Genomic DNA, 22,089 nt, shown 5'->3' with positions numbered 1-22,089 from the left:
TCTAATCATGCTGAAATACTAGTGATACATGAAACTAGCACGAGTGTTTTTGGCTCAGGGGTTTAATCCAATATATTCTATCATCATGTGGAATGACTGATAGAAAAATATCTCCAACTATTCTGTTTGAATATAAGACAACATGCATTGCTCAACTTAAGGGTGGATACATCAAAGGTGATAGAACAAAGCATATTTCTCCCAAATTCTTCTTTACTCATGACCTTTAAAATCAAGGAACAATTGATGTCCAATCGATCCGCTCAAGCGATAATCTGGCAGATTTATTTACAAAGTCACTTCCAAAATCCTCCTTTAAAAGATTGGTACATCAGATTGGGATGCGCCGATTCCAAGATATAAAATAATGTCGGCAAGATGGGAAGAATGTACTCTTTTTTCCTTGGTCAGGTTTTTTCTCCCTATTGGGTTTTTCTTGACAAGATTTTTTATGAGGCAGTCTTCATCACAAAGGATATTGTACTCTTTTTTCGTCACTAAAATTTTTTTCCATTGGATTTTTCTTTAGTAAGATTTTAATGAGGCACAATCCTAAATAGACATTCGAGGAGGAGTGTTGTGATAAGAACAAATACATGGATGCCCATTTATGACATGGGTGGTTAACACTGAAGGAATCACTTTTCAAGATGAATTCAAATTAAATTAATGAAGGTTGAAAGTGAACCCATCTTACATGTATAAATAGAAGGTATTGTCAGAGGCAATAGACATAATAATACGAATATAAAAACACTTCTCTCTCTTTCTCTCTTCATATACTTATACTGCAACATATACAATATTAATATATGAATTATCCTTATTATAATGTGATAATAATATTGGTGAACACTAATACTAAAGTCTTCTATTTACACTTTGTTATTTTATTTTGATGATCTTTTTCTTATTTATTTATTTTATAACAAACAAATATATATACATGTACATGTTTGACCCTTTGTTATATCATGTTTGTCTCCAAAATAAAACTTAAATTATTTTTTTTTTAATTTTATGTTAAAAAATTATTTGTTAAACTCATCATATAATAATAATTATTTTTTTTAATTTGATCTAGTAAAAAAATTAAAAATAAATAAATTAATTAACTCAATAAAAAGCAATAAATAATGATAATTAATTTCACAACACTAGCTAATTAGTTAATAATCAAATTGAAACTTAATTTTTTAATTAAATATAACTTTAATTATTAGTGATATTTTTTAAATGTTAGTTTAGAGTAAAAATATATTATCTATATATTAATATATTAATATCTTTCATTAAAGTGATCTTTTTTATACTAATTATTTTGGTTAAAAATTTTATTTATACTATGAATACTATAACAAATGGAGTTCACAACTATAACAAATACTATAACATTTAATCCTATTAAAAATAAAGATAGAACCATTATAAATCATCTTTCTATTATTTTAGATTAATATATTTTTTGTGAATTAATTAATTTATTAGAAATTTAATGTATGTATGTATGTATCAATGTTTATTTCTAATTTTTTTTTCAATACATATAGATAGTTTTAATTTCAAATTATGAATAGATAAGCACGTGAACAAACAAGAGCAAATAGATAAAATTTAACGACATAAAAAATGTTCAAAAGTAGATTCGACATAATTTATGAGAAGAAAAAAATCTATCTTAAGTTTTTGGGCTCAATTTCAAGTACAATATGTTAACTTCGTAGTCAGAGAAGGAGGAGAAAGTTAAACACAACATAATATTTTTAGGCTCTGCCTCTGATTACATCGATCATGAATTAGTCTAAGTTAGCATCTTTTACATATATAAAATTGGCGCTCATATTTTTCATCCCTTTGAATGTTTTTTCTAAACTGTGTAATGTTGTTGAATGGTGTCAATGTCAAGACCCTTTAGCTTCACAACTGATTCAACGTGTCCCTTGAGTGTGTGGAGCTCTTTTAGCCTGCCGAATTTCGTTGAAAACATAACACCGAATCAGAGCTATATTTCTGTGTTTTCTAGTGATTACAAGAATCATTTGGTGAAGTAAGTGGAGAGCAATTCACCTAGAAGCCTCAGCACGTCTCTTGGCTTGCTCGGCTAGTTCAGCCGATTGCTCGCGGTGGTGGCTGCCGTGCTTTGAGGATTCGTTAACATGAAGACCGTGCATTGTGCGCTGATCCTTTGCCCATTGAGCTTCCCTCTCACCCTTTCCATAGTCCTTCTTGTTGGTGAATGCAGTCTACATCAACATCCATAACAGTATTGGTGGTGAGCAATGACATTTCATATTTGAGAGCAAAGAAAATAATAATAATAATAATAAATAAAGAGGATTTTAACATTGCATATTGTTTATTGAATCAGTTGTTCCCTTACCTTGTTGTTGAGCATGTTGTCCCAGGCACTACCTGAGAGTCCCATGCGGATAATGAACTTAAGGATGTCAAGAGGGATGTAAGTAACAATACTGTAGAGCCAGATGACTCCAGCCCACTCCCACCCAACTCCATGGATCTTGGCAAAGTCCCAGTGTGCATACACAGCGATGAGAGTTGCCACCTAGGTTGTGCAATTAATGAATAGAATTAAAACCAGGAAGATTTATTCACTTTCACATATCACACATTCCTCCATCATTGGATTGAATATAAGAGTCCATAAGATAGGACCCCTACCCCATCCAATGAGGAAAGGAGAGAGTGTGTGTGTGTGTGTGTGTTGGGTGTATCAAACAAATGAGTACTCGCTTTTTATTCTAGAAGGTGTTCAGTTAAAATTAACTAACCAATTGTGCAGCAAGGAAGGCTCCAACAAGCATGAAACCAGGGCGTTCACAATAAGACCAGCCCCTTGACCTTGTTACAAAGATCAAGGCCTGGCTGATAATACTCACTTGAAGGTACAGAGCAGAGTTAAGCTGCTCCTCACTTGTTGATATGTCGGAGACACCAAAATGCTTCTGAAATCACAACAGAAAGCATTGTTATAATGTCACAATTCTAAAACGGTTGGCTAGAAAAATGTTGGTAGTCACATACAGAGAATAAAGTAGTGTCATGGATGATATAGAAAAAGCATGCACTGGTGACTGCCATGTATGTTCCGAGAACAACACCGGTGGCGAAGATTTCGTTGAGCTTCCATGAGTCAGGAACTGGAGATGGCTTCACTCTGTCCTTGGAGATGGTCATGATGGTTCCATCATTTAAAATTGCAATGACTAGAACCATGAAAGGTGAGAAGTCGAACTTCCAGATGAGAGCAACGAGGAGGAACCCAAGCACAATACGGATTGTAATGGAAACAGCGTAGATTGTGTAGTTCTTCATCCTCTGGAAGATGGCTCTGCTTGTCAACACAGCACTGATGATCACACTGAGTCCAGGCTCAGTCAGAACAATGTCAGAGGCACTCCTGGCGGCGTCAGTTGCATCGGCCACTGCGATACCAATGTCGGCCTTCTTCAGTGCTGGTGCATCGTTCACACCATCTCCGGTCATGCCAACGATGTGTTTTCTATCCTGCAACCTCTTTACAATCTCGTACTTGTGCTCTGCATACCACATACCAAACCTTTTTGTTGGCATCACTCCACTAATTTTATTTTACTCTTTTCATTTTCGAAATAAATTAGAATAATAATGTGATTACCAGGAAAGACTCCAGCAAATCCATCAGCCATCTCAATCAGTTCATCCACTGGGATGGTTGCAATGGCCTCGTCCTTGCTGCCGCCAAGGAGGGAGGAAGAAGGGTACATGTTAGTGCCCATTCCAAGCCTGCGGCCGGTTTCTTTACCAATGGCAAGTTGGTCACCAGTGATCATCTTAACATTGACGCCGAGGTCGAGAGCGCGGCGAATGGTTTCAGCACTGTCATGCCTTGGAGGGTCAAAGAGAGGCAAGAGACCCAAGAACTCCCATGCTTCACCTGCACTCTCCTTGGTCTTTTCTGAAACAGTCTGCCAAGAAATTCCACAACAAAATATAATGAATATTTGCTAGAAAAATGTTCTTGGTTCACTCTCTATCAATAAATCAGTCAATTTTCTCTTATATTAGACCCTTCACTCTCACCTGGCGAGCAACACCCAATGAACGAAGACCGCGATCAGCAAACTGATCGATGATGGTGTGAGCCTTTTTCAAAACCTCTCCCTTGAGGTCACAAAGCTCAATGATCTGATGAATTTGTAAGATAGTTAGTCATCAAAATTTAGACTCAGTTTTCGTTTTTTCTTTTAAGAAGGAAATATGCGGATAACTTTGTATTAATGCATTTTCATTGGAAAAAATTGCCTTACTTGTTCAGGGGCGCCCTTGCTGCTTCTATGCCAGTTGCCGTTGCTGTCAATGAAGGTAATGGCAGTGCGCTTGTCCACAGGATTAAAGGGCAAGAAGTGCACCTCAGTGATTCCTGCTCTTGCCTGACATGTCATAATAAAAACAAATCCAAGTTAACAAAGTTGTACCACTTTGCATATATATCTCATGAACACAAACATTCTGCGTAGTTAGCAGAGTGTTTTAACATTTTTAGGAAATTTCATAGTCATTAAAACAGGATCGATCGGGTTAATCGGGAACCGCTACCAAATCGATCTAATGCAGGATAAAATCCTATTGTCAGAGAACCGGTCAAAATCTAAAAAACCAAAAAAATCGTTAAATCGATTTTAAAATAATAAAACATAAAAATATATTTGGAATATATATTTTATATATAAATATATTATTTTATTATATCTGCTTTAATCTGGATTAAATTCTAAATTTTTAAACTTTTAGTTTCACTTATTTAAAGATCAATTCGATTTCCATAATCTTGAAAAATCTAGCCTAAAAACCTTGTGTTGGAATTTCTTTCGATCTAAGATTCCTAAAAAAGTGAAAACATTATGCAAATCACATGCGACCAAAAATAAGTTGAAGCATAGTACCTCTTTTGGATCGCTCAACATTCCAACAATGGATGCATCAATGGCGTCCTGGTTTTCAACTCTAGAAGCCCTGGCAGCATATAGGACAACGGTGTTGACGTCCATGCCAGAGGGAAACACCTGCGTATGATATCATAGTTTACAAGTTTAGAACTTTAGAAGTAATTTTTCTTGATATGATAGTTTGGTACTAACCTCAATCAATTGCTTGTCGACGGTAAGCTTGTTAAGGGTGAGAGTTCCAGTCTTATCACTGCAAAGGACATCCATTCCTGCCATTTCCTCAATAGCTGTCATCCTCTTGGTGATGGCACCTTGTTGAGACAAACGGTGGGACCCAATAGCCATGGTCACCGACAAGACTGTGGGCATGGCAATGGGGATTCCTCCGATGAGAAGCACCAACAAGTTGTCAATACCATCTCTATATGCCCTATGCTGGATTGGGTACATGACAACGATCTCAACAAGCATTCCCACAGCAATTGAGCAAATGCAGAAGTTACCAATGGCTGTCAACACCTAATCACATAATAGAGAAGTGAGAAGCGACCTCGTGAAAAATCACATAAATTCAAATGTGAAGAAAATTTTGTACCTTTTGGAAGTGACCAACATTGTTGGTGCTGTCTACAAGGTGTGCAGCCTTGCCAAAAAAGGTGTGGACGCCGGTGGCAATGACGACTGCTTCAATCTCACCTTGCTTGCAGGTGGAACCAGAGAAGACCTCCTCACCAGGGTGCCTTGTGACTGGCAAGGACTCACCAGTGAGAGCAGCTTGGTCAATCTTGAGGGGATCTCCCTCCAAGAGACGAGCATCTGCTGGGACTATATCTCCCAGCTTGATGCTGATCACGTCTCCTGGGACCAATATTTCTGCCTCTTGTTCGCTCCATTTTCCATCTCTCAACACCTATATATAAATTTTCTTTTCTTTAGATTTACAAAATTAAACAACTATGCTACACAAATCCTTAAAATATGAAAATTTTATCTTATGTTACCTTGGTCTTGGGTGCAAGCCCAGCCATCAAAGCGGCTGCGGCATTACCTGCGTTGTTTTCCTCAATGAAACTGATGGTGGAGTTAATGATAAGCAGCACCGTAATACCAGTGAAATCTTGCCAATCCGGTGGTTTGCCCTGTTACAGTGAAAAGTATGCGTGTCAAACACAACGACACGATAATAAGAGGCTTGCAATTATTATTATTATTTTCAGGTACGTGTGTTAAATCACAATGTATTTAATTAATCAGTTATATTTACCCCTCCATTGGCCAATACAATGGCCATAATAGCAGCTGCTTCCATAACCCATGATAGTGGATTCCACATAAAACCCAAGAACTTGAGTATCTTGCTCTCCTTTTTCTCCTCTAGCTTGTTGGGTCCAAAAATACTGAGCCTTTTCTGTCCTTCTTCGGATGATAGACCTTCTCGGTTACATTTTAGTGCCTTGAAGACCTCATCTACGGGAATGTTTTCCTACGCGCATAAAACAAAATCAACGTAACTATTATGGAACAACTTGTCATTGCATGAAAGGCCAGGAAGAAAATTTTTTAAACACACATTTTTAAAGCGACAAATATTTTGAACTAATATTACTAAATACATAATTATTACTTACAAGATCAACATTCTCATTTTTGAGGTCTTCAAATGTAATATCAGAAGCCATGGTGAAAGAAAGAAAACACTCAAACTAAAAGATGAGTTTTTCTTTTCTTTTTTATTTTTTTATTTTTTAAAAAAGATTTTTGGATGTGCATTGTGCAATACATAAATATGCGATTCACCGGAATTCTATAATTGTTGACCACTTGAATGCCGGTTCGTGTTTGTCGGAATTGCTTGGTTATGTCTTGTTTTGCTTGGGTGGCTCACCAAATTAAACTCCCCGCTAATTATAGTTAGGGCCTTGATTATTACATTAACAACGTCGCCAGTACTCACCAGGTTGTAAAGAAACTAAACCAAGAACGGATTTTATACTCCCACACTAGTTTAAGAGTAACATATCATGCACGGATACTGACACGAACGAGGGACACGACACGATACAGGAAACGCCAACACGCGAATTTTAAAATTTTATAAGACACGGGGACACGCATACATATGAAATATAAAGTATTTTTTAGATAAATCATAATGATATTTTGATATTTTATTGATATCAAAATATAAATTAATTTTTTTAATTATTTTTAGGGTCTTATTTTAATTATATCAAGTATTTAAAATATTTTTTGTTTTAATAAATAATAATATATACTATATCAAAATTTATTTCAAGAATATATGTTAAGAATAAGACTGGACACACTGACACGTGATGGTATTTAAATGTGTCCAAGCATGTTCGGAGAAGAATTTTTTTTACTTTTTATTAAGACACGGTTGGACATAGCAGACACGCGTGTAAGACGAGTGTCGGTGAGTGTCATCTTTAAAATGTGTTCGACACGCGGACATGACAACTCAGCAAAATATCCGTGCTTCATAGAGAGTAACATAGTCCAACATTCAATTTATTTTTCTGACAAAAAAAAGGGATCATATGCATTATATCAATAGCATTTAAAAATAATTAATTACTTATCTCTCTTTTAATTTAATACATTTACTAAAATGACTTATTTATTAATTATTATTGTTGAGCCTAGTTTGATTTTGGGTCAATTTATGATGACAAACATTCAATTGGGTTGAAAGCCCAATATTGTTTAATGTGTGCTTTAGTGTTGTAGGCCCAAGTATACTAATTTATGCTGCATTAGCCCATCACAACAAATAGAAGAACAACTCACATTGTTCCTTAGTGCAGTAAACAAGTCCAACAATTCCTCATAGCACCGTTCAGCAAATTAAATGATTATATATATATTTGCTAAAAGCAATATGAGGACAGCTGTATCATGCAAGGACAGGTGTGACTCTGTAAAAGCAAGCAAGGACACAAAGGGCACACTCACTAACCCAAGGACATCAGCAAAGCACTGCTGTGGATCATGGTTGAGCAAAAACAAACTTGCACATAGCAGCAGCAGCAGGGAAATAGAGCAAAATGAAAAAGAAGAGCATGCCTTGGAAGAAGGCCAAGCAAAGGACAGCAGGAGTAGTGGTCGAGCTCCTCGGACAGCAGAGGTGGTGGAGCAAGATGAAGAAAGGACTGCATGCTAGCAAGGACAGCTCCAACGAGTAGCTGGCACAAGGAAATGGAAGAGGCAGAAACTCAAGGCAAGATGAAGATATATAAGAAGTCTCATTCCATCATTTCAAAGGGAAGAGAGAACACACACCCAGAGCATCATCTCTAAACATAGAGCTGAAATCTCTTTCTTCTACTTAAGCTTAATTCTGATTTTTTTGTTATGGCTATCTTGTGTCATTTTCTGTGTTGAAAAGGCAAATATTGAGAGGTTGAAAAGCCAAGAGAGAAAAGACATGAGTGATACAGAATAGCCACAAATTTCTGATGTATTGAGTTGTTGAACTAGGATTAGTTCCCCTTTCAAGTTGGGTTAGCACTTGGGGTGATTGAATATGTGTAGATTCTCCTTCCTAATTGGGTCAGCACTATGGGAAGCTAAGCTTTGGTGTTGAAAGCTTAGGGGGTAGAATACTAGTTGAATTAGGGAAAAATTCAATAGTATTGGTGTATGTAATCTGTGAAAGATTAGTGAAAATTTCACCATGGTTTGTGGTGGAGACTGGACGTAGGATTCATTGCACAAAGAATCCGAACCAGGATACATGCTGGTCTTCATCTTCTCTTCCCTACTCTTTATTGTTCTGCATATGAGACAATTTCAAATAATCTCCTGCAACTTAAGCTTCCACTGCAACAGAGTTTGAAACTCTAAGTTTTAAGCTAACTTGATTCAACCCCCCTTCTCAAGTTCCACTAGAACCATCAATTGGTATCCAGAGCAAGGTCTCAAGAAGACAAGCTTCACAGCTTGGAGTAAAGATCCATGGCCAACAACTTGAATTCCAACATCGTGGCTTTCACTCTCACTGAAGGGCAGTCTAATAATAGACCTCCCTACTTCAATGGCAGCAACTATTCTTACTGGAAAGAAAGAATGAGAATCTTCGTGCAGTCAATCAATTACAACATCTGGAAGATTATTCTCAATGGACCAGACGTTCCCACCAAACAGAATGCTGATGGAGAAGTAGTGGCAAAGGAAGACAATGAATGGACAGATGAAGAAAAGAAGAAGGTTAAACTCAATGCCAAGGCAACCAACCTGATGCACTGTGCAATCAGTTTTGAAGAGTTCAGAAAAGTGTCAAGGTGCAAAACGGCTAAAGAAATCTGGGATAAGCTCAGACTCACTGATGAAGGCACTAAGCAAGTGAGGGAGACCAGAATTGACATGCTGATGAAGGAGTATGAAATGTTCAGTATGAAGGAGGACGAGAGCATCGATCAAATGTTCGAAAGGTTCTCAATAATCATCAACAATCTGGACGCCATGGGAAGAAACTACTCTGAAGAAACCTTAGTAAGGAAGATTCTGAGAAGTCTTACTAAGAAATGGGAAGTGAAAAGCACAGCCATCTCTGAAAGGAATGATTTGATCAAAACCACCTATGATGAGCTAAGAGGCAAGCTGCTGGCTTATGAAACCACTCACATGTCTCAAGACAAAGATGACAAAAAGAAAAGTATAGCACTAAAATCAAGAATGACAGCCCAAGGAGAAGAATCTGATGACAGTTTCTCAGATGAAGAAATGGTACTCTTTGCAAGAAAAATGAGAAGACTACTGAGATACAAAAACAAAGGCAAAGGAAGCTCTTCATCGAAAGATGTCAAGAAAGATCAAGTCAAGTTCACATGCCATCACTGCAAGGAGCTTGGTCACTTCAAGTTAGATTGCCCTCAACTTAAGAAAGGCGAAAAATCCAAGAAAGACAAAAAGAAGGTGATGATGGCAACATGGGAGGACTTGGAGAACGACACCAGCTCAGAGAGCTCAGATCAAGAAGCTCAACTATGTCTGATGGCAGATCATAATGATGAAGATGAGGTAGATCTCTCTGATTTATCTATTGATGAACTGCACTACATTATCAAAAATATTTCTATGAACTCTAAGAAACTCTTGGATAAGTATGCTAAATGTAAGAAAGAAAATGAGGCTTTGAGGACAGAAAATGATCTTCTTTTGAAAAAGGTTAAGGCAAATGAAACTAGTAATGAAAAGTTTTTAAAAGAAGAAAACATTGCCTTGCGAGCTGAATTAGAAAAATTCAAACTCAAGCATGAAGTTACTGCTTCCACTGATTTGATTTCTGAAAACAAAAAGCTGAATGAACAAATAAAAAATTTGAATGAAGACTTAGCAAAGTTTGTTCAAGGTTCTCAAAATTTGAACAAACTACTTGCTAGTCAAAGGTTTGGATCTGAAAAATCTGGACTTGGATTCATAGAGGAAAACAAGGCTGTTTTCAAACAAAACTTTAAAAAATCTGAAGCCTCCTCTTCCAAGGTTTTCAAACCAAAAGGATTCAGCAAAACTCAAAAATCAGTAAGCAGGAATCATTGCTACAAGTGTAATAGAAATGGTCATGATCCTCCTCAATGTTTCATCTTTCTTAAGTCTTTTGATAATGATAGTAAATTATATAAAGTTGTTCATGATTATAATGCTCTTAGGAAACCAAGAAGATTTCACATCAAAGGATCCAAATGGATTTGGATACCTAAGGTTAGTTGAAGAACATGCAGGTTTGCCTTGCATCCAAGAAGAAAATGGACATGTGGTATCTTGATAGTGGATGTTCAAGGCATATGACCGGAAGGGATACTTTCTTCATTAAACTCAACAAGTATAATGGAGGATTTGTCACTTTTGGAGATAATAGTAAAGGTAAAATAATTGCCATTGGTAAGTGTTCACACCCTGGGTCGAGCTATCCGATCCGGGATGTTCAGTAACAAAGCGACCGACCTCTTCAGGTCAGGCTATCCGACCTCTACTCAAAGAGTTCGGCCTAATCGACAGGAAAGCCCAAAAAAGGGCCCAACTTAAGGAATACGACCCAAATCCAAAGGCATCCCAAGCCTACAGAGAAAAGGGTGGTTCCCTTGAAGATAAGCTGACCTCACTCAAAGATAAGATAAGATAAGATAAAATAACTAACTTATCTTATCTAAGAAGGTCACTCCACACTATTATAAATACACTGGAGCACCCAGGTATAACTCATACTCTGATTCTACTAAAAACCTACTTAATACCCTTGCTAACTTAAGCATCGGAGTCCCTTGCACGTACCACCACCCTCCGGTGATGAAGGATCAGCAGCGCATCCAGTCCAACAAGTCGGACACGTCATCTCCGACCAGTACAGAAGATCTCATCCAAGATCGACCTATAGTTTCAGGTAACCCTCGGAACATTGGCGCCGTTGCCGGGGAACTTGGAAGTCATCCCATCATCATGGCGGACGACCATGACAACGACCACGATTCAGATCTAGAGGATAGAACACCGCACAAAAATGCGGGCAATACGCTGAAAGATACCCCGGAATCTAACAGGGACAAAAACTCATCAAATCCGGGAGTGATAGAAGTGCTTCAAGATCGTTTAAAGTAACTTGAAAAAGAAACCCAGCACCAACGAGAAGTTAGAAAGGATCTACAAAGAGAAGTAAGGCGACGCCAAAAATTAGAAGATAAACTTCTAAAACTCAAAACCGATCTCAAAGCCAAAGCTACTCGGTCCACCCCTGAGGATAACTCTCGCAAGGATCAAGATCCATTCACTAGGGATATCATGAAGACCAAAATCTCTAAGGACTTCAAACTTCCGGATATGACTTTGTACGATGGCACTACAGATCCCATCCATCACCTCAGCAATTTCAGAAGTAGAATGTACCTCACCGATGCCTCAGATGTAGTTCGCTGCAAAGCTTTTCCAACGACTCTTACAAAGACAGCAATCAGATGGTTCGACAACCTACCTCCGAAGTCCATTTCAAGCTTTGATGACTTAGCCAAAAATTTCCTGGCCAGATTCTCCATCCAAAAAGATAAGGCTAAGCATACCCCCAGCCTATTAGGAATCAAGCAAGGAGATCGGGAAAGCCTTCGCAACTACATGGAAAGATTCAACAAAACATACCTAGACATACAAAGCCTACCAACAGAGGCCGCCATCATGGGCCTCATCAATGGCCTAAGAGAGGGACCTTTTAGCCAATCTATATCAAAGAAGTACCCCACATCTCTGGACGAAGTGCAGGAACGAGCGGAGAAATACATCAATGGTGCACGAAATTGTGATGTCCAGGCTCGAACAATCCCTGGCAACGTGAGCAACTTGGTACGCGTAATCGTGATTACACTTTAATTATGTAGAATTCATGGCTCTTTCTTTCCCTGGCAATGGCACCAAGAACATGGTGCCAATACCATGGTTCACAACTTCGATACAACTAACCAGCAAGTGCACTGGGTCGTCCAAGTAATACCTTACGTGAGTAAGGGTCGAATCCCACGGAGATTATTGGTATGAAGCAAGCTATGGTCACCTTGCAAATCTCAGTCAGGCAGATATAAATTGATAATGGTGTTTTCGAATAATAAATAATAGAATAGGGATAGAGGTACTTATGTAAATCATTGGTAGGAATTTCAGATAAGCGAATGGAGATGCTTTTCGTTCCTCTGAACCTCTGCTTTCCTGCTATCTTCATCCAATCAGTCTTACTCCTTTCCATGGCTGGCTTTATGTGATACATCACCACTGTCAATGGCTACTTTCGGTCATCTCTCGGGAAAATGATCCAATGCCCTGTCACGGCACGGCTAATCGTCTGGAGGCATCACCCTTGCCAATGGCTTCATCTTATCCTCTCAGTGAATAATATGCTCACACACCATGTCATGGCACGGCTATTCATCTGTCGGTTCTCGATCATGCTGGAATAGGATTTACTATCCTTTTGCGTATGTCACTAACGCCTTGCAATCGCGAGTTAGGAGCTCGTCACAGTCATTCAGTCATTGAATCCTACTCGGAATACCACAGACAAGGTTTAGACCTTCCGGATTCTCTTGAATGCCGCCATCATTCTAGCTTACACCACGAAGATTCTGGTTAGGAGATCTAAGAGATTCATTCTAGCTTATTTCATGTAGAACGGAAGTGTTTGTCAGGCACGTGTTCATAGGGGAGAATGGTGATGAGCGTCACACATAATCATCACCTTCATCACGTTCTTGGGTGCGAATGGATATCTTAGAAGCGAAATAATAAGAATTGAATAGAAAACAGTAGTACTTTGCATTAATCTTTGAGGAACAGCAGAGCTCCACACCTTAATCTATGGAGTGTAGAAACTCTACCGTTGAAAATACATAAGTGAAAGGTCCAGGCATGGCCGAGATGGCCAGCCCCCTAAAACGTGATCAATAGTCTCCTAAGATGAATAATGGATTAAAACTGAGACCAAAGATACCTAATACAATAGTAAAAGGTCCTATTTATAATAAACTAGCTACTAGGGTTTACATGAGTAAGTAATTGATGCATAAATCCACTTCCGGGGCCCACTTGGTGTGTACTTGGGCTGAGCTTTAAGTGTTGCACGTGCAGAGGCCATTTGTGGAGTTGAACGCTAGGTTTTGATCCATTTCTGGCGTTCAACTCTGGTTTTGGATCCTTTTCTGGCGCTGGACGCCAGATTTGGGTAGAAAGCTGGCGTTGAACGCCAGTTTACGTCGTCTATTCTTGGCCAAAGTATGGACTATTATATATTGCTGGAAAGCCCTGGATGTCTACTTTCCAACGCAATTGGAAGCGCGCCATTTCGAGTTCTGTAGCTCCAAAAAATCCACTTTGAGTGCAGGAGGTCAGAATCCAACAGCATCAGCAGTCCTTCTTCAACCTCTGAATCTGATTTCTGCTCAAATCCCTCAATTTCAGCCAGAAAATACCTGAAATCACAGAAAAATACACAAACTCCTAGTAAAGTTCAGAAATGTGAATTTAACATAAAAACTAATGAAAATATCCCTAAAAGTAACTAGATTCTACTAAAAACATACTAAAAACAATGTCAAAAAGCGTATAAATTATCCGCTCATCACAACACCAAACTTAAATTGTTGCTTGTCCCCAAGCAACTGAAAATCAAATAGGATAAAAAGAAGAGAATATACTATAAATTCTAAACTATCATTGAAACATAGCTCCAATCAAATGAGCGGGACTTATAGCTTTTTGCCTCTTGAATAGTTTTGGCATCTCACTTTATCCATTGAGGTTCAGAATGATTGGCATCTATAGGAACTCAGAGTTCAGATAGTGTTATTGATTCTCCTAGTTCAGTATGATGATTCTTGAACACAGCTTCTTTATTAGTCTTGGCCGTGGCCCTAAGCACTTTGTTTTCCAGTATTACCACCGGATACATAAATGCCACAGACACATAATTGGGTGAACCTTTTCAGATTGTGACTCAGCTTTGCTAAAGTCCCCAATTAGAGGTGTCCAGGGTTCTTAAGCACACTCTTCTTTTGCTTTGGACCTTGACTTTAACCGCTCAGTCTCAAGTTTTCACTTGACACCTACACGCCACAAGCACATGGTTAGGGACAGCTTGGTTTAGCCGATTAGACCATGATTTTATTCCTTTAGGCCCTCCTATCCACTGATGCTCAAAGCCTTGGGATCCTTTTTATTTGGCCTTGCCTTTTGGTTTTAAGGGTTATTGGCTTTTTGCTCTTGCCTCTTGGTTTTAAGAGCTTTTGGCTTTTTCTGCTTGCTTTTTTCTTTTTCTTTCTTTTTTTTTTTCGCCTATTTTTTTTTCTGCAAGCTTTGTTCTTTGCTGCTTTTTCTTGCTTCAAGAATCATTTTTATGATTTTTCAGATTATCAAATAACATGTCTCCTAGTCATCATTCTTTCAAGAGCCAACATATTTAACATTCTTAAACAACAACTTCAAAAGACATATGCACTGTTCAAGCATACATTCAGAAAACAAGAAGCATTGTCACCACATCAATATAATTAAGCTAAGTTCAAGGATAAATTCGAAACTCATGTACTTCTTGTTCTTTTAAAACATTTTTTTATTTAAGAGAGGTGATGGATTCATAGGACATTCATAACTTTAAGACATAATTACTACTACTAATGATCATGTAATGAAGACACAAACATAGATAAGCACATAACATAGAAAACGAAAAACAGAAGAAAGAAGAACAAGGAATGAATCCACCTTAGTGATGGTGGCGTTTCCTTCTTGAGGAACCAATGATGTCCTTGAGCTCTTCTATGTCTCTTCCTTGTTTTTGTTGCTCCTCCCTCATTGCTTTTTGATCTTCTCTTATTTCATGAAGCATGATGGAGTGCTCTTGATGTTCCACCCTTAGTTGTCCCATAGTGGAACTCAATTCTCCTAGGGAGGTGTTGATTTGCTCCCAATAATTTTGTGGAGGAAAGTGCATTTGAGGCATCTCCGGGATCTCATGTAAATGAGCTTCTTGCGCCTCTTGAGCTCCATGACTGGGCTCTCTTGCTTGCTCCATCATTTTCTTAGTGATGGGCTTGTCCTCTTTAATGAGGATATCTCCCTCTATGTCAATCCCAGCCGAATTGCATAGGTGGCAAATGAGGTGAGGAAAGGCTAACCTTGCCATAGTGGAGGACTTGTCAGCCACCTTGTAGAGTTCTTGAGGTATAATCTCATGAACTTCCACCTCTTCTCCAATCATGATGCTATGGATCATGATGGCCCGGTCTATAGTAACTTCAGACCGGTTGCTAGTGGGAATGATTGAGAATTGAATGAACTCCAACCATCCTCTAGCTACAGGCTTGAGGTCCAATCTTCTTAGTTGAACCGGCTTGCCTTTGGAGTCAATCTTCCATTGAGCTCCTTCTACACATATGTCCATAAGGACTTAGTCCAACCTTTGATTAAAGTTGACCCTTCTAGTGTAGGGGCGTTCATCTCCTTGCATCATGGGCAAGTTAAACGCCAACCTCACATTCTCCGGACTAAAATCTAAGTATTTCCCCCGAACCATTGTAACATAGTTCTTTGGATCCGGGTTCTTACTTTGATCATGGTTCTTGGTGATCCATGCATTAGCATAGAACTCTTGAACCATTAGGATGCCGACTTGTTGGATGGGATTTGTTAGAACTTCCCAACCTCTTCTTTGAATTTCATGTCGGATCTCCGGATACTCATTTCTTTTGAGTTTGAAAGGGACCTCGGGGATCACCTTCTTCTTGGCCACAACATCATAGAAGTGGTCTTGATGGACTTTGGAGATGAACCTTTCCATCTCCCATGACTCGGATGTGGAAGCTTTTGTCTTCCCTTTCCCCTTTCTAGAGGATTCTCCGGTCTTAGGTGCCATCAATGGTAATGGAAAAATAAAAAAGCTATGCTTTTACCACACCAAACTTAGAATATTGCTTGCCCTCGAGAAATAAACAAAAGAATAGAAGAAGAAGAAAAAGAAATATGGAGAGGGAGAGGGAGATGTGGTTTCGGCCAAGAGGAGAAGAGATGGTTGTGGTGTGTGAATTTGATGAAGAATAGAGGGCTTTATATAGGGAAGGGAGGGGGGAAAGGTTTCGGCCATATGGGTGGGTTTGGGTGGGAAATTGGTTTTGAATTTTTGAAGGTAGGTGGAGTTTATGAGGTGGGTTTATGGGGAAGAGTGGATGGATGTGAGTGGTGAAGAGGTGATGGGGAAGAGAGTTTGAGGTGATTGGTGAAGGGTTTTTGAGGAAGAGTGTTTATGGGGTTGTGTGAAAGAGAGTGGTGAGAAGAAGTGAGTAGAGGTAGGTGGGGATCCTGTGGGGTCCACAGATCCTGAGTGGATCCTGTGGGGTCCACAGATCCTAAGGTGTTCAAGGATTTACATCCCTGCACCCATTAGGCATGTAAAAATGCCTTTGCATACAACTCTGGGCGTTCAGCGCCAGGTTGGTGGCCATTTTGGGCGTTCAACGCCCATTTGTGTGCCATTTCTGGCGTTGAACGCCAGAACCATGCCTGTTCTGGCGTTCAGCGCCCAGAAGCTGCCCATTTTGGGCGTTCAGCGCCAGCACCATGCTCTGTTCTGGTGCTGAATGCCAGACAGATGCTCCTCCAGGGTGTGATTTTTCTTCTGCTATTTTTGATTCCGTTTTCAATTTTTATATTTATTTTGTGACTCCACATGATCATGAACCTACAAAGACATATAACTAAGGAAAATATAGTTAGATAAATAAAAATTGGGTTGCCTCCCAACAAGCGCTTCTTTAATGTCAATAGCTTGACGGTGGGCTCTCATGGAGCCTCACAGATGTGCAGAGCTTTGTTGAGACTCTCCAACACCAAACTTAGAGTTTGGATATGGGAGTTCAACACCAAACTTAGAGTTTGGTTGTGGCCTCCCAACACCAAACTTATAGTTTGACTATGGGGGCTTGGGTTGACTCTGCTTTGAGAGAAGCTTTTCATGCTTCCTCTCCATGGTTGCAGAGGGAGATCCTTGAGTTTCAAACACAAGGGAGTCCTCATTCCATTGAAGGACTATTTCACCTCTGTCAACATCAATCACAGCTCTTGCTGTGGCCAGGAAAGGTCTTCCTAGGATGATGGATTCATCCTCTTCCTTTCCAGTATCCAGGACTATGAAATCAGCAGGGACGTAAAGGCCTTCAACCTTTACTAACACGTCCTCTACTTGTCCATAAGCCTGTTTTCTTGAATTGTCTGCCATCTCTAATGAGATTTTAGCATCTTGCACCCCATAGATTCCCAGTTTCTCTATTACAGAGAGGGGCATGAGGTTTATCCCTGAACCAAGGTCACACAGAGCCTTAAAGATCATGGTGCCTATAGTACAAGGTATTATGAACTTTCCAGGATCTTGTCTCTTCTGAGGCAATGTCAGTTGATCCATATCACTTAGTTCATTGATGAACAAGGGAGGTTCAACTTCCCAAGTATCAATGCCAAATAATTTGGCATTTAGCTTCATGATTGCACCAAGAAACTTGGCAGTTTGCTCTTCAGTAACATCCTCATTCTCTTCAGAAGAGGAATACTCATCCGAGCTTATGAAGGGCATAAGGAGGTTCAATGGAATCTCTATGGTCTCTAGATGAGCCTCAGATTCCTTTGGTTCCTCAGAGGGAAGCTCCTTATTGGTCACTGGACGTCCCAGGAGATCTTCCTCCTTGGGATTCACGTCCTCCTCTCCCTCATTGGGTTCGGCCATTTTGCTTATGTCAATGGCCTTGCACTCTCCTTTTGAGTTCTCTTCTGTATTGCTTGGGAGAGTACTGGGAGGGATTTCAGTGATCCTTTTACTCAGCTGGCCCACTTGTGCTTCCAAATTTCTAATGGAAGACCTGGTTTCATTCATGAAACTCACAGTGGCCTTAGATAGATCAGAGACTAGATTTGCTAAATTAGAAGCATTTTGTTCAGAGTTCTCTATCTGTTGCTGAGTGGATGATGGAAAAGGTTTATTATTGTTAAACCTGTTTCTTCCACCATTATTAAAGCCTTGTTGAGGCTTTTGATCCTTCCATGAGAAATTTGGATGATTTCTCCATGATGAGTTATAGGTGTTTCCATAAGGTTCACCTAAATAATTTACCTCTGCTATTGCAGGGTTCTCAGGATCATAAGCTTCTTCTTCAGAAGATGCCTCTTGAGTACTGTTGGATGCAGCTTGCATTCCATGCAGACTCTGAGAGATCATATTGACTTGCTGAGTCAATATTTTATTCTGAGCCAATATGGCATTCAGAGTATCAACTTCAAGAACTCCCTTCTTCATAGGCGTCCCATTACTCACAGGATTCCTTTCAGAAGTGTACATGAACTGGTTATTAGCAACCATGTCAATGAGTTCTTGAGCTTCTGCAGGCGTTTTCTTTAGGTGAATGGATCCACCTGCAGAAGTGTCCAGTGACATCTTTGATAGCTCAGATAAACCATCATAGAATATATCCAGGATGGTCCATTCTGAAAGCATGTCAGAAGGACACTTTTTGGTCAACTGTTTGTATCTTTCCCAAGCTTCATAGAGGGATTCACCTTCTTTCTGTCTGAAGGTTTGAACATCAGCTCTAAGCTTGCTCAGCTTTTGAGGAGGAAAGTACTTGGCTAAGAAAGCCGTGACCAGCTTATCCCAAGAGTTCAGGCTGTCTTTGGGTTGAGAATCCAACCATAATCTAGCTCTGTCTCTTACAGCAAAAGGGAAAAGCATGAGCCTGTAGACTTCAGGATCTACTCCATTAGTCTTAACAGTATCACATATCTGCAAGAATTCAGTTAAGAACTGAAAAGGATCTTCAGATGGAAGTCCATGAAACTTGCAGTTCTGCTGCATCAGAGAAACTAATTGAGGTTTCAGCTCAAAGTTGTTTGCTCCAATGGCAGGAATGGAGATGCTTCTTCCATGTAAATTGGAATTAGGTGCAGTAAAGTCACCAAGCATCTTCCTTACATTATTATTATTTTCGGCTGCCATCTCCTCTTCCTGTTCGAAAATTTCTGAAAGGTTATCTCTGGATTGTTATAATTTAGCTTCTCTTAATTTTCTCTTCAGAGTCCTTTCAGGTTCTGGATCTGCTTCAACAAGGATATTCTTGTCCTTGCTCCTGCTCATATGACAAAGAAGAGGGCACAGAAAAAATAATAATAATAATATGGATCCTTTATACCACAGTATAGGGATCCTTGTGTGAGTAGAAGAAGAGGGGGAGACAAAGAATGTAATATAATGGAAGAAACACAACTGTGAGGATGGCAGAGATGTGAGATGAGATGTTAGGATATGAATGAATAAATAGAATAAGATAGGGGAGGGATAATTTTCGAAAATTATTTTGAAAAAGAGTTAGTGATTTTCGAAAATGGTTTTTGAAAATTAAAAATAAAAATAAGAATAATTAGTTAATTAAAAAGAAATTTTTGAAAAAGAGGGAAGATATTTTCGAAAATTAGAGAGAGAGAGAGTTAGTTAGGTAGTTTTGAAAAAGTTAAGAAACAAACAAAAAGTTAGTTAGTTAGTTGAAACAAATTTTGAAAAGATAAGAAGTTAGGAAGTTAGAAAAGATATTTTGAAACCAACTTTTTGAAAAAGGTAAGATAAGAAGATATTTTGAAAAGATATGATAGGAATTAGTTTTGAAAAAGATTTGATTTTTAAAATCTCAATTAATGACTTGATTCATAAGAAATCACAAGATATGATTCTAGAACTTAAAGTTTGAATCTTTCTTAACAAGTAAGTAACAAACTTCAAATTTTTGAATCAAAACATTAATTGATTATGTTATTTTCAAAAATTTGATATAAAAATAAGAAAAAGATTTTTGAAAAATATTTTTGGAATTTTCGAAAATAACTAAGAATTTTGAAAAAGATTTGATTTTTGAAAAAGATTTTGAAAAAGATAAGATTTTCAAACTGAAAATTTGATTTGACTCATAAGAAACAACTTGATTTTAAAAATTTTTGAAAAAGTCAACTCAATTTTCGAATTTAATGAGAGAAAAAGGGAAAGATATTTTTTTGATTTTTGAAATTTTTATGAAAAACATGAAAATTATGCAATGCATGAAATTTTTAAATCAAAACAATGAATGCATGCAAGAATGCTATGAATGTCAAGATGAACACCAAGAACACTATGAATGTCAAGATGAACATCATAGACACAATTTTGAAAAATTTTTAATGCAAAGAAAACATGCAAGACACCAAACTTAGAATTCTTTAATGCTTACGCACTAAGAATTCAAGAATGCATATGATAAACACCATACAACACAAAAGAAAAAATCATCAAGATCAAACAAGAAGACTTTCCAAGAACAACTTGAAGATCATGAAGAACACTATGAATGCATGAAATTTTCGAAAAAATGCAAGATGCATATGCAAGTGACACCAAACTTATGATATGACTCAAGACTCAAACAAGAAACACAAAAATATTTTTGATTTTTATGATTTTCTAATTTTTTTGGATTTTTATTTTATATTTTTTGAAAAATTATTTTGAAAAAGAAAATAAGGATTCCAAAATTTTTAATATGAATTCCAGGAATCTTATACTCTAAAGCTCCAATCAAAGGGTCAGGCATAGCTTAATAGCCAGCCAAGCTTTAGTATGTAACTCAGACATGACACGCCTGACATACTCATTTCCAAAGGAATTAGACATGGCTTTACAGCCAGCCAGGCTTCAACATGCTCCATGAAACACTAGAATTCATTCTTAAAAATTCTGAAAGGAAAATATATTTTTGAAAACATTTTTATTTTAAAACCCTCTCTTTTTTTTATTTTTTTTTTCGAAAACAGATGAAAAAAATTTTTTTTGAAATATTTTTGAAAAATTTTTGAAAAGTAAACGAAAAGAAAGTTACCCAATCTGAGCAACAAGATGAACCGTCAGTTGTCCAAACTCGAACAATCCCCGGCAACGATGCCAAAAACTTGGTGCACGAAATTGTGATGTCCAGGCTCGAACAATCCCTGGCAACGTGAGCAACTTGGTACGCGTAATCGTGATTACACTTTAATTATGTAGAATTCATGGCTCTTTCTTTCCCTGGCAATGGCACCAAGAACATGGTGCCAATACCATGGTTCACAACTTCGATACAACTAACCAGCAAGTGCACTGGGTCGTCCAAGTAATACCTTACGTGAGTAAGGGTCGAATCCCACGGAGATTGTTGGTATGAAGCAAGCTATGGTCACCTTGCAAATCTCAGTCAGGCAGATATAAATTGATAATGGTGTTTTCAAATAATAAATAATAGAATAGGGATAGAGGTACTTATGTAAATCATTGGTAGGAATTTCAGATAAGCGAATGGAGATGCTTTTCGTTCCTCTGAACCTCTGCTTTCCTGCTATCTTCATCCAATCAGTCTTACTCCTTTCCATGGCTGGCTTTATGTGATACATCACCACTGTCAATGGCTACTTTCGGTCATCTCTCGGGAAAATGATCCAATGCCCTGTCACGGCACGGCTAATTGGTGGACGAAATTGTGATCACATTAATGTAGTACTCTTTGTTATTGTATGGAATCATTATTATGGCTCTTTACTATGTGTGGACACC

At 38.2% G+C, this 22,089-nt stretch overlaps 1 protein-coding gene and 1 non-coding gene across 4 annotated transcripts; one reads left to right on the top strand and one right to left on the bottom strand.

The window, feature by feature from the left end:
* Positions 1–1,654: 1,654 nt before the first annotated feature.
* On the bottom strand, positions 1,655–6,706 carry LOC112737999 (ATPase 8, plasma membrane-type). 3 transcript variants are annotated; one of them, XM_025788207.3, is made up of 14 exons: positions 6,575–6,706; positions 6,211–6,429; positions 5,948–6,085; positions 5,542–5,856; positions 5,139–5,465; positions 4,944–5,063; positions 4,308–4,430; positions 4,081–4,185; positions 3,656–3,965; positions 3,043–3,557; positions 2,790–2,963; positions 2,381–2,563; positions 2,068–2,243; positions 1,655–1,964 (listed from the first exon to the last, which is right to left on the bottom strand). In XM_025788207.3, exons 1-14 carry the CDS (start codon positions 6,623–6,625, stop codon positions 1,868–1,870), a joined length of 2,853 nt encoding a protein of 950 aa, XP_025643992.1. In that variant the 5' UTR covers positions 6,626–6,706; the 3' UTR covers positions 1,655–1,867. The 3 variants fall into 3 exon arrangements, with proteins under 3 accessions (XP_025643992.1, XP_025643993.1, XP_072067699.1); XM_025788208.3 differs by having other exon boundaries at positions 4,081–4,161; XM_072211598.1 differs by lacking the exon at positions 4,081–4,185.
* A 12,266-nt stretch (positions 6,707–18,972) lies between these two features.
* LOC112738781 (small nucleolar RNA R71) lies at positions 18,973–19,080 on the top strand. Its single transcript, XR_003169729.1, has one exon. It is a non-coding gene; the product is annotated as a small nucleolar RNA R71 (small nucleolar RNA).
* The last annotated feature ends 3,009 nt before the right edge of the window (positions 19,081–22,089 follow it).

This window comes from Arachis hypogaea, chromosome 13 (genome assembly GCF_003086295.3).
Source record: "Arachis hypogaea cultivar Tifrunner chromosome 13, arahy.Tifrunner.gnm2.J5K5, whole genome shotgun sequence".
NCBI classification, from domain to species: Eukaryota; Viridiplantae; Streptophyta; class Magnoliopsida; order Fabales; family Fabaceae; genus Arachis; species Arachis hypogaea.
The sequence above is the reverse complement of the archived record's forward strand: the minus strand, read 5'-3'. Positions and strand labels throughout refer to the sequence as shown.

What these genes read in the sequence shown, in the direction of transcription:
- LOC112737999 (XM_025788207.3), bottom strand. Translation starts at nt 6,625, where the DNA reads ATGGCTTCTGATATTACATTTGAAGACCTCAAAAATGAGAATGTTGAT. An exon ending in ATGTTGGTCACTTCCAAAAG is followed by an intron (nt 5,466 to 5,541) that starts GTACAAAATTTT and finishes TTATGTGATTAG; the next exon opens with GTGTTGACAGCCATTGGTAA. An exon ending in GCAAGGGCGCCCCTGAACAA is followed by an intron (nt 4,186 to 4,307) that starts GTAAGGCAATTT and finishes CAAATTCATCAG; the next exon opens with ATCATTGAGCTTTGTGACCT.